At 39.2% G+C, this 12,993-nt stretch overlaps 1 protein-coding gene across 1 annotated transcript in view; it reads left to right on the top strand.

Annotated features, from left to right (window-relative positions):
• brinp2 (bone morphogenetic protein/retinoic acid inducible neural-specific 2) overlaps positions 1 to 12,130 on the top strand; it is a 161,286-nt gene extending 149,156 nt beyond the window's left edge. Inside the window, exons 7-8 of the mRNA XM_017471153.3 lie at positions 383 to 605; positions 6,210 to 12,130. Coding sequence (XP_017326642.1) covers positions 383 to 605; positions 6,210 to 7,323 — 1,337 coding nt within the window. The 3' untranslated portion in view covers positions 7,324 to 12,130. The remainder of the gene's footprint in view (positions 1 to 382; positions 606 to 6,209) is intronic.
• Positions 12,131 to 12,993: the final 863 nt, after the last annotated feature.

The following is a 12,993-nucleotide window of genomic DNA, read 5'->3' as shown; positions in this document are numbered from 1 at the left end:
ACAATTATCCTTCACATCGTATTATCTATAGTTGCCATTAGAAGCCCAGAAAAGGGACACAAGCTGAGAAATTATATGCTGATTGCTGTAGCTTTTCTACAGCATTCTCGCTCAGCCTCCACACCTTTTGAGCCACTAACTGTGCATTTCTTTGAGATGTTTAGGTTATTATATGAAATGGTACATCTCCTCCACCCACGTTTCACAGCCAACTACTAAAAATCAAAGCTCTTATGATTCACTTATAGCATCAGCTAATTCCGGCTGGTTATTTTCCACTAATCAGTGTTCAGTGCTTCATGTCCAGAATGCCTAGTTTGTCGTTACATTGTGGACAGATTGTTCTAATATGATTTATGCCATTGTTCGTTTGTTTTTTCAGATGAGTTCAAGGCCTTTCTGAAGAAGCTCCCAATCGATCGTTTTTTGAACACATCGGCGATCCTGAAGTTCTGGAGTTTGGACACAGCCTTGCAAAGACGCCACACTCAGCTGGAGACCAGCACTAAACTGATCTTTAGCAAAGCCAACAAAATTGTTCAGAAACTCTTCACCCTCAGCAAGCGTTGTCCCAAACAGCCAAAGATCAGCCTGCCCAGAGAAAGGTAAAGTGCCTTCTACCATATAGATAAGATCTACCATATAGATAAGATAAGATTAGATAAGAAAAGATAAGATAAGATAAGAAGGCATAGTTCTGTAAGAAGGCATAAAAAACACTAAAAGGACATTAGTTCCCCTTAGCAGGATTTTAGATGGGGTTGGACATAGGGGTAAATGTATATATACATTATAGCTCTTGGGAAGATACTGTTGTGCAACCTGCTCTTGTATGAATATTGCTGTAGCACTGCTGAGGAAAAAGAGGCATAAAGCATAAATGGGCTATTCTTCCTGCAATACTACTAGTCTTCCTGTACAGATGGTCAACATAGCTGTCATCCAGGTTCGGCAGCTTTGTCCTGATCTCCTCCTGGGGGCTTTTCACCACTCTGTACAAGTCTCTTTGGAAGGCAGAAGTGCAGCTGGTGTACTACACTGTTTACTTGTAGTCTGGCTTTTTTAAGTTTCTGTAGGAAGAACAGTCTCTGTTGTGCCTTTTGCACTAGGCGGAAACCACAACATAACAGATCCTCTGTGATGTAGACCCACAGGAACTTTCTATTTTTTTGCCTCCTCTACATATATGTAATGGCAGGAGTGCTCCTCGACCTCCGGAAATCAACAGTCATCTCTCTCTGGTTTCTTTGGTCATGTTGTTTTATAGACACCACACTGCCTGGTTTTACCCTGTAGGCTGTCTTGTTTCTTGATACCTGTCCCACTATGGTGATTTTGACTATGCCATTAGAAGAGTGAATCAGGTCATCAGTGAACAGAGAATATAGAAGGGTGTTGAAGACACAGCCCTGCAATGCTTGTGTCCAAGTCTCTCATCGTTCTCAGATCAGACCTTCTCTGATCTGCTGGTTAAAAAAATCTGGATCCAAGTGTAGAGTGAAGTTCCCAGGTTTAAGTTGCTGATTTTTTTTTTTTTTAACAAGTGATTTGTAGTAGTAAGAGCCAAATGAAATGTTTAACATCATTACAATTGCCAGGCTTCCATTGTAAATAAATAAATAATTGATTTTTAATAACTTGTCTTGTTAACATAAAGATTAAGTTTTTTATACTAAATTCACAAATTTGTGATTGATACTCCAAATACAGTATGTTAGGCTGTATGAAGTGCAGTCAGGGCCACGTCTTCTGTGTATCTGCTTGCTCAGAGAGGATGATGGCTTTGATACAGTATCTGTCCTAATATCAGACTTTCAAAGCACTTGCAACAGCTGGGTGACAATCATTTCACTGTTTATTTTTTGGAACAAGGAATGGTAGTGGATTTCAGGCAAATGTGGGCTACATCTTGCTATATACAGTTGCGTTTAAAATTATTCAACCCCCATTGCAAATCAGGTTTATTGTCAAAATCTACAGCTGTTTACAATGAACAAATCAAACAAAAGCAATTGAAATAGTTCAATACAACGAATACTTCAAGTGGTTTTCTCCAGTCTTAAAAATTATTCAACCCCTTCTTGGCGAGCATCTTTATTACTTAGTAGAGCACCCTTATGCTGTTATGACCTTCTGCAAATGAGATGCATAGAAACTTAGCCCATTCCTCATGAGCCATAGCCTCCAGTTCAGTAATATTCTTGGGTTTGCGTGCTGCAACCAGCTTCTTCAAATCCCACCAGAGATTTTCTATGGGGTACAAGTCAGGTGACTGTGATGGCCCTGTAGAACCTTCCAGGACTTCTGCCTTGGTGGAATTTGAGGTATGCTTGGGATCATTGTCCTGTTGGAAGGTCCAATGATGCCCAAGCTTAATCTTCCTCACAGACGGCATGATGCTTTCTCTTAGGATTTCCTGATACTTCCTGATTACCTTCCATACTCTGCAGGTTTCCAGTGCCAGAGGATGCAAAGCAGCCCCAGAGCATCACCGATCCACCACCATGCTTGACTGTGGACAGAATGTTCTTTCTTCATTCTTCTTCCTCCAGACATACCGCTGATCCATCATGCAGCAGAGTTCCAGTTTTGTTTCATCTCTCCACAGAACAGAATCCCAAAACTTCTGTGGCTTATTTATATGATTTTGAACAAAACTTTCTTGTGCTTTTGGGTCAGTAGTGGTGAACGTCTTGGAGTTCTGGCGTGGAAACCTTCAGCGTTTAGTACACATATTTCATGTGTTCCAGCTCAAGCACACCTGGTGCAACTAATGAAGCCCTTGATTAGTTGTGGATCAGGTGTTTGAGACAACACCTGTTTTGTATATTTGTGTTGTTGTGAGGGATTCTATTCAGGGGGTTTAAGAAATTTGAAACTGGAGAAATCATTTTAAGTTGCATTTTCAGTTGAATTTGGGGAAACCGATCGAAGTGTGTTGAACTATTTCAATTGCTTTTGTTTGATTTTTTTAATTGCAAACAGCCGAAAGTCTGCAAATTTTGACAATCAACCTGATTTGCAATGGGGGTCGAATAATTTTGAATGCAACTGTATATTGGTAAACACCTCAAATGCATCCCTAGACTGGTTGTTTGTTGATGATAATCCTATGCATATTGGACTGTACATCATGGCATTGCAAGACAAGTGTTTGCTAGCCCTTCAGCACAGTGATTGTGCCAACACGGCCATTCTGTTTGTGGACAAAACAATGGACAAAACTGGATAAAAACACCAGGGAGGTAAATATCATTGTTAAGATTGAGTGTGGTCTTCTGTAGTCTATAATGGATTTGCATCCCAGATGTTCTTTTTTATGTGGGCAGCATTAAAAGCCATGCCAAGTAACCTGAGCACAAACTGTACCTGGGTGTTAAGCCATAGCTTCCAAGTGTGAAACATTTTGATAGTCTTTGGTGCAAATGTATATGATAGGACAGATGATGTGAGTTCCTCTAGCTCTACTCATATTAATAGTGTAGGAGTGTCTTAAGGTTTGTGCTGTCCCCTGCTACTATTACAACATCTTCTAAGTGTGCAGATAACTGATCATATGGATTATCCAGGGCTACCTTCACATTAGCTGTGACCATGATGGTTGGAGAAAGGACGTTCAACATTTTGGCATTAAAAACTCCAAATCCGGAGAACAGTGCTTTTGAACTGTGTCTTTAAATGTACACCAACTTTTGTCTATGTAAATATAGAAAAGTAGATTAAGATTTATAAAATAAAAGGTGTAATTGTGCCCTATTATTAATAAGTAATTTTAATAATTTTCTGTCATAAAGGTATTTTATAAAAGTGCATAAAGGTGCATACATATACATCAGTTTATGGTTACTACCCTTTAGTTGGAGGAAAAGCTTGGGCATGCTGTTGGATCTGCTCTGCATTCTGTATAGTGTGAAAATGTTGAACAGTAGTGAGTCACTATTATTTTTTCAAAGTTCACACAGGCCAAATGGAACCAGACTGTGACCCGGATTTCGCCCTCTGGCCTTGTTTTTGACACAAGTGGTCTAAAACATTTAATCAGAAAACATGAAAAGATACTCGTTGTTTATGTTGTGATCCTTAGCAAAGTCATGTGTGTAATATTTAGCATTCAGTTACCCATTAAAGCCACAACGACAATTAGCGCGGCACATGATTCATTTAATACACCAAAAGCCATGTTAGCAAAAACACTTGCATTGACTAAAGTTTATTCAATACAGGACTAAAAAATAAATGTAAATAAATTAACAGTAATGTAATTACAGCATGGTGAATGTTGATAATTTACTGAATTCTGTTCTCCAAGTGTAAATATTGGAACTTCCGCCTCTGAGTTTTGCGAGTTAACAGCTGCTAATAACGGTTAATTAAGATGTTTGTTCATGTTGGTCAATGTGGCATTAATTTTACTCATAGGTGGTATGAACATTGGTTAATGTGGGTGTTGATTATTTGGTGGGGGGCACGGTGGCTTAGTGGTCAACACGTTTGCCTCCCACCTTTGGGGTTCTGCCCTGTGTACACAGAGTTTGCATGTTCTCCACTTTAGGGATTTCCTATGGATATTCTGTTTTCCTCCACCAGTCCAAAGACATGCATTGTAGGCTGATTGGCATTTCCAAATTGTCCCTAGTGTGTGCTATTGTGGCCGGGCTGGCCTCCCATCTCGGGTGTCCCTCGGCTTGTGCCCCAAGTTCCTTGGGATAGGCTCCAGGCTCCCCCTGTGACGCTGTGTGGTATAAGTGGTACAGAAAATGAATGGAATGTTTGGGTTTTTTGGCTTATTCGATTTATTAAGAAAAAAAAAAGATCAGTTAATACAAGATTAATAACCAATAATCATGGTATATTGTATTACCAAAGCTGGACAGTGGGCACATTTATTTAAATGTACTTCATATGTTTCATACTGACCGTATATTAGAAGCATCACAGCTGTAATACAGAAGCATGTTCACATGATTGACAACTAATGCTTAAAAAATTGATTTGGTATTCAGTGCTGTGTGGGCAGCAATGTGGGCAGTAATAGTATGGAGCTGGAGCGTGTAATCACAGAGAACACAGAACAGAGGGAATAAAAATAGCTAGACAGAGATGTGAGATACATGAGACAGACAAATAAGCTGTAAGAGACAGAGCTGTTTAGCTTCTCTAAGCCAGATTGAGAAGACCTTTGTGTAGCGTGGTTAGTGTGTGTGTGAGCAGTAATGAAGTGCTTGGAGAGACTGGCAGGTTGTAGTTAACGTACTCTATTGTGAAGACTTTCACTCTACTCTGACAAGCCTCCTGCCATTTTGGGCTACCGCTCTAATAAAATTCAGCTTCCATGGACACGGACGGTGAAAAGACCTTGGCATATGTGTCCCTCTGAATTCTAATCAAAATGTGTTTGGAGAGAATATGTATAAATCAGTTTAGTCAGCTTTGGATCCGAGGCAGCTCAAATAAATGACATATCACATAACCAAATGTCCCCTGGAGCTGTTTTCATTATATGTAAACATCCTCAAACAGAAAGCTTTTGTCTGCCTTTGTCACTCATTTGACATATTAAAAGGCAGTATTTTTAGGACACGGAGAAGAAGCATATCCAGTGCTCCTAGTTGAGTGTGCTTTAAATTTGAGCGCCTAGTTTGCTATTTTAAAATATCCGATTGTTTAAAATGCCATCACGTTTACACAGTGTGGTACATTAGAATGCATGTTCGACTAATTTGAGGCACTCAGTAATATAAGACTATGAGAATTGCCTTAGGAAAAGGAGTCACTAGAGGATAGAGAGGGTTTTAATTTATGAGTGTGGGGAACTTGGTGCTCCTCGATTTGAGTTGGATGGTAATGGATGAATCTGCTGCGCTGAATGTATTTATAAACCCGACACGACACTCCCTAAATAGGATGATGGAAAAGGGAAATAAAAGACAGTCTACTGCTTGCTTTTTACTTTTTCTCTTGGTTTAGTATTAAAGGCAGGTCACTGGCACTGGTTTAATAATCCTAGAAATCAATGGACAAGAGAAGGGATTACCTCATTTAGTATAATGAAAATATAGCCAATGTAAACTTTCAGGCAGTTTTCCAATTGTTATTTTCATGCCATCCCAGAGCTTGTGTAATTTTCTTGCATTGAGCAAAGCAGTCAATTGTGCATTTCTAATTGTTTCAAATTATTTCTATGCTAATGGTTGTCCTCTCTCCTGCAGGACATTGGGGTTTTGGTTGAACAGAGTTCAGTCTCTGCTGTACTGCAATGAGCATGGAATTCTGGGCTCCTTCTCAGAGGAAGTGCATTACTGCTTGTGTCCTACAGAACAGGGCAACTCCTGCCAGGGTACAGTTCCTTGTCAGGTGGGTGAGGGCACACTGTGTTCCTTGTGTGCCCCGGACAATGTCACCCGCTGTGGCACATGCATGCCTGGTAGCTTCCTGCAGCTGGGCTCATGCCGGCCAGCCGTGGCCATCTCACTGGACCACTATGTGAACTTTGACTTGGACATGGTGGATGCAGAGGCACACCACCTGCTGCAGCGTCTGGATGGGCGTCTGGAGGTGCGCGCAATCTACATTAGCAATGATGTGCGCTTGGGAAGCTGGTTCAACCCGGCATGGCGCAAGCGCATGCTGCTAACACTCAAGAGCAACAAGAACAAGTCCAACCTGGTGCACATGCTCATGGGAATCTCTTTCCAGATCTGCACGACACAAAACAGCACGCTGGAGCCTGTGCCTGCCATCTATGTCAACCCATTTGGGGGAAGCCATTCAGAGAGCTGGTTCATGCCTGTCAAGCAGAACGACTTCCCCGACTGGCAGCGAACTAAACTGGACTCGGCACTGCCATGCCACAATTGGACGCTGGTGCTGGGCACTAAATGGAAGTCCTTCTTCGAGACAGTGCATGTCTACTTGCGCAGCCGTATCCTCACAGATGACCCAGGTGTAAACGAGACGCTCTTCTATGAGCCATTGGAAATGGACTCGGCTAACCTGGGTTACATGAAGATAAACAGCCTGAGGGTGTTCGGTTATAGCATGCACTTCGATGCCGATGGTGTCAAGGAGCTGGTCTCACAGTTGGACTACCCGTACACACACGGCACACAGGACGCTGCCTTTCTGGCACTGATGGAGATCCGCGACCGTGTAAATCGGCTCTCGCCACCCGCCGAGCGCCCACTCGACCTCTTCTCCTGCCTGCTTCGCCACCGGCTCAAGCTCTCAGCCAGTGAGGTGGCACGTGTCCACAACTTGCTTCGCAGCTTCAGTGTCAAGTTGCCCAGCTCCTCCAAACCTGAACTCGCCCAGCTGTGTAGCTAGCTCAGATAACTCTCTCCTGCCTGTGTGTGTGTGTGTGTGTGTGTGTGTGTGTGTGTGTGTGTGTGTGTGTTTAATTGTAAATGAGAAACAGGGAGAATTCAGCTAGCTGTGCAAGTTAGCTCACATGGTTCTCTCCTGCACTTTCCTCTACTATTTTATCTGACTTCTGAAATCTTGTAATGAAAGATGTATATACTGTATTTACCAATGGACTGAGATGCCCTTGAATCGTATCTTTGTATTCAGAAATGTGATTGACTGAAACATCAAGGCATGAATGGTAAGTTTGTTTATGTCTTTTTTGAAGCTAGCTTGGATAATACTCTCCAGCTTGTATGTGTGTGTGTGTGTGTGTGTGTGTGTGAATATGGATGAGAAAAAGAGAAAAGAACACAGCCAGCTATGCAGCTAGCTTGTGTGATGCTCTCTTGCTTAGGCGTGTTTGTGTTTGGCAGAATAGGAATGAGAAAGGCAGGGAGAGAGGTAAAAAGATTATTTTGGAAATGAGTGTCCATGTTCTTGTGGGTTTGCTTTTCTAAGCCTGCCACCTCACTGAGCAGCAAAACTGAACCAACTGTAAGTTGTGATTGACACGGGAATAGCGAGTGTGTATACATCTGAATGCGAAGCAAATTTAACACAGACTGAATCAAGTTGCGCTTATGAGCAAAGCTTGAAGAGACAGAACTGCATCCTAGCCTTTTTTTCTGTGGAACAATGTAAACACATGACATGTCTGCTCTTTTTCTATGTGTTCGGAGATGTTCGGTATTATTTGGTGACTCTATTTGAAAAAGGGCATAGCTGATGAAGATTGCATTCTTATACATTTATGGTGAAAATCGGATATACAGTAATAGCGTAATATCAAGACACAGGTTTACTTTCCTTTTCTATTTTTATCTGATGTCCTAAATCTTGTATTGAAAGACGTTTCTCTGTATTTATTACTGGATTGAGATGCCCTTAACAGATTCTTCATATTGAGAGATGTTCTTCATATTAAGAAAAAAAAAAAAAAGGTTAACATCGAGGCAAACAAAATGGCAAACTGTCTTATTTAAATGTTCCAGTCTTTCAGATGTTGATCTTATAATAACATTACATTGTTTTGCGAAGGTTTGTGGGCAGCTTTGTAAATATCGCTCTGTCATTAATACTATTTCAGGATGTGAAAGCTGCACATTGCTCTATTAAATATAAATGGCTCATCACTCTTATGAATTGAATGAATTTGTACTTTTTTGGAACAGGCAAAGACCAAAAAACATTTCTTACTCAACAAAAACACGTATCTATTGCCTTATGATGTGGAGTTTGTGTTCGGATATTAAAGCACACTTGGTCAGCCGTGTCGTTATTTCAAAGACGTGTTGCTCCTTTTGCCTGAGTTCTCTTTTCTTCTTTATTCTTTTTCAGCTCTGATTTTAATTACAGTAACTAATAATCTGTAAAAAAAAAAAAAAAAAAAAAAAAAAATTCCAATTTATAACTGACATACTCTGTGAGAAATATACGTATCTGCTCTGTTTAATAACCTCATTTAATACTTGTGCCATAACATTTCCACTTTTTCCCCTCATACACTAATTAAACACACTCAATGACTCATGACATACATTTGAATTCCTTCAATTGTCTGTGAAGCTGAAAGCAATCATGCATGAGGCTATTTAATGCTTTTTATGGTCCTTTTACATTACAATTCATGTCCCATCTCATCCATAACACAAACTTATGGCACAATAGAGCACTGAATGTTGTTTGTGTGGACAAATGTTCATTTTGCAAAACTGTGTCCTGACATCCATCTGCAAATCATCTATAAATCATGTCATTTGTTTTGCCCTTAGCTGTGGAAACCCTGAGCCTGTCAGAACGTATTACGCATCAAAGCCTGAAATTACCAGCGTTATTCGAGGACAAATGTTCTTCTCATATAAATAGCAGCGTTTATTAGGTGAGTTAGTAATTTGCTAGATTGTCAATAAGGCCAGCAAAAATCTCTCTGTCACAACGTCTCCAAGTCACAGAGCAGCCTGAGTAGAAACGAAATATACGTGTAGAATGGAGTTCGCAGCCGTAGACTGTTCATCTTTATTATTTAGCTCATGCACTTTGGCTAATCATCTAGGTGTGGGAGAAGCGGCGATTAATCATGAAGGTCTTGTGTAAACTATTGCTGCTCTCTAAAGTAGAAATAAACATGAATATTCCAGTGATTGATTATTTATGATGGTTGTATTGCTTTGGGCATGAGGTTGTTTATGCATTGGATTTATGAAGTAAATGATTGTGTACAGTTTAGAATCCTGGATTTACTTTCCCTCGTGAGAGAAATGTCCTATCTGATTACGCCAACTACATACATAGCAGCCAGAATTACCTACAGTATATAAGATCCCTAAGTGTTTTACTAATAAATTCATGGCTCGTATGAGAAAACCGTGTCCCAAGTTCAAGTGCTCTGATGTGGAACACTGTTTTCGAATTGGTTTTTAAAAAACGTTTTCATCTAAATTCATTTAAATGCCAAGTAGCAGGATTTCCCCCACTTTCTCTATTGCCATCCAAGATTTTCTTTGCTATGTAGTCAGGGTTTATTTTTAATGCTATTAGACCATTGTTTGTTTGTTTGTTTGTTTGTTTGTTGTTTATTTAATACATTTTTTGTTTGCTTGTTTGAGTGGACGTTTTAATTGCTTGTTTAGTTAATTATTTTTTTTGTTTCTTTGTCTATTTATTTATTTTAAAAATTTAGATTTTTCATGTTGGAGTTCAAGCATCTTTCGACTTTTTAGCATGATTTAACATGACCCACAGCTCCTGCAATAAGAGATTACATTCAGTCTTGCCAGACAAAAGTTTATCCATTAATACCGCTCTCAAGTTTGGCTTAGTTCTTGTCAAAACCAAAGTATTTTATCACATGCCCTTATTTGAATGAAGGCTGTCATCATGCTGGATTTCAACAGGCTTCACTTAAGAACTATTTGCATTAATAGGGTTTGTGCCTCACAGCTTTCAATTGCTGATATTACAGTTCTTACAGTTAAACACACAGAATTGAAACAATACTTTGTCGAAGTTAAAGGTAGTACTCAGGCACTAAGGCTGAGATTATGATTCATTTACAACCTAGATATCTAGCAACTGTTCCCCTGCAATTCAAACTGCCTTCTGCGTAGTTTTTCATCCCGATGGATCCACACAGCATAGGCTTTTAAAAAAAAAAAGGTTTGAACCTTTAAGCCTTCCTTGATTTGTGTCTCTGGGAAAACACTTTAAAATTCTATGCACCACCCTACATCAGAGTGTTTCCTTAGCAGGTAGAGTTCAAAAGTTTGGGAAGATAAGACCCTTTATTAACTATTTAGAGTACATGAGATAAAATATATAAAAATGTTCTCTTTTTAGATTTTTTTTTCTTTTCTTATTGAGATGGCAATTCATAAATGTTGCAAATGTACTACTGCTCTTATTATTTTTGCTTTACTGTAGATGAAAGTCGTAAAAATGAACTTTGAAGAACCTGGAGCATTTAGTGCAATCCCTGATGTGACTAGTGCATACAGGTGGATTTATTTCTGTGCTTTGAAGAGTGCAATCCTTTGACACTTCTATCATTTAGAGCCGGGGTCAACTGGCAGGCTGCGGTCTGGATGCAGGCCCGAAAAAGTATTCAAGCAGATTCAACTGGGCAGAAAATACTGTGGCAGAATCGATCGCACTATGAAAAAACCGGCCGTAGTTCAGCAACTCTAGTGTGTGAATTACACACATTTATGTCCATTATTTAGCTGAAGGCGGCTCGTCAAAAAGAGAAAGGGTTTTCACAGACTCTCATAATTTGTTTTACATTTCATCGAATCTCTCGGCTGATTAGTGAACGTAAATAATCGTTAAAAAAAAAAAAACACGAATAATCATAAACTAATAATTCAAATAAAACAATTTTTAAGAATGACTGGACAGAAAAATGTGTTTAGTTCAAAACTAATGTCTGTTCAGAGTCTGTGGTGCTAGTCAAAAGTGTTAATGTAAAGTGCCAGTGCAACACAAATCATAACCACTTCAAACTGATCTGTCTTATTTATAGCTATGAACTAATCACTAAAAGCTAACTGTTGTCACCATTCAGTCATGTTCATTTCCTTTCCAGACCTTTCAAACGAATTTTATATGTAGCTAGACCGTCACAAACATTAGGATTGTGGTTTTGTCTAGGTGATTGGTCAGAAAATACCCTTGTACTGCAGCACTTCCGGACTGGGCTTTTATGTGACTGTAGTTTGGTCGTCTTTAAATCAGCGTAAAACACCACTTTTTCCCATATATTCACATTCCATATTTCATATCCTGCATATCTTTTCATGGCTAGACACAAATCACGACCTATACTTAACTTTCAGGTGTCTTATAATGTTTTCAAAATGCCTTCAACCTTTATGTATTGTCACACTGGGATTTAATAAAATTGCCAATTACAAATAGCTGTCAGTGTCCAGAACCAAAGTGCTGAATGTAAATACTCACTGTTTGACTCCATTCATTCAATATCCAGATATGATATAGCTCGATTAAGAGCATGAGTTATCAGCATGCAGTCCAGCAGACAGGATTCTTTTTGCTGATATTAGTTTGGTTTGTACATTTTCACTTGTATAATGTACTAGATGCAGATACCTGATCCAGACAGACTGGCCATAGAAATGAAACACTGAACTTTCTACTCGTACTGTTTGATCAAAGCAGATTGTTTCTCTCAGTGTTTTAACAGGATGTAAATGTTCTTATATTAAATAATAAAAAGTGATGGAAATCTTTTACCCTGCAATGTCTGTAATAAATATACTGTTCTTGATACGTGTGAAACATTTTTATGCTATCATCAGATGTGGTATGTTTTATTTGAAGTTCAACGGTATTTAATAATCGCACGTTCTACAGAATGTCTTATTCACTCAGTGCTGCGTAAAGGCTCTCTGCATCACAAGCACGAACATGTTTCACCAACTATTTCAGTTCCTTTTTATTTCCTAGTGGCTTTTTCTTACAAAATGAATAGCCATTCAAGATGTCTTCAGAGGCATGAAGATAATATTTCGCAGCCTTGTTCTATACACTGGGGTGCCGTATCATCAAGATTCAATTCTGTAATATTATTTTCCAGTCTTTCTTTGAAGATGCAACACTTCTGAAGAAAAACAGAACCTCATCCTGTTGAGAAAACTTCACAGTTATGGAGCACACAGTCGATAAGCAATCTGGCAGATTAGTTTTAAAAAATGGAGGACACTATTTTTCACAAAGTGACAGAAAAAAATTAATGAGTTATGGCTATTAAAGGTGGTAAAGGTCTCAGTGGGAATCAAACAAACAAAAAAAAAATCCTATGCTGTTGGAATCACAGAGTAGGATAAATAAGCACTCAATTAGAAATTACTCTGTAGCTTACTTAAACTGTATTGCCAAAAGTTTATGGACACCAAACCATCGCAATCATACAGGATGTGCTTGTTGAAATTCCCATTCTTGATTTAGTCTCCCTTTATAACTATAATAACCTCTAGTCTGCTGTGGCTGTATGCTATATTTTGGAGCATGGCTGTGGAAATTTGTGCTCGTTCAGCATTAGTGAAATTTAATAAAATTGGGAATAACCACTGG

This window comes from Ictalurus punctatus, chromosome 7 (assembly GCF_001660625.3).
Source record: "Ictalurus punctatus breed USDA103 chromosome 7, Coco_2.0, whole genome shotgun sequence".
Classification (NCBI taxonomy): Eukaryota; Metazoa; Chordata; class Actinopteri; order Siluriformes; family Ictaluridae; genus Ictalurus; species Ictalurus punctatus.
This window is presented reverse-complemented; position numbering and strand designations above follow the sequence as displayed.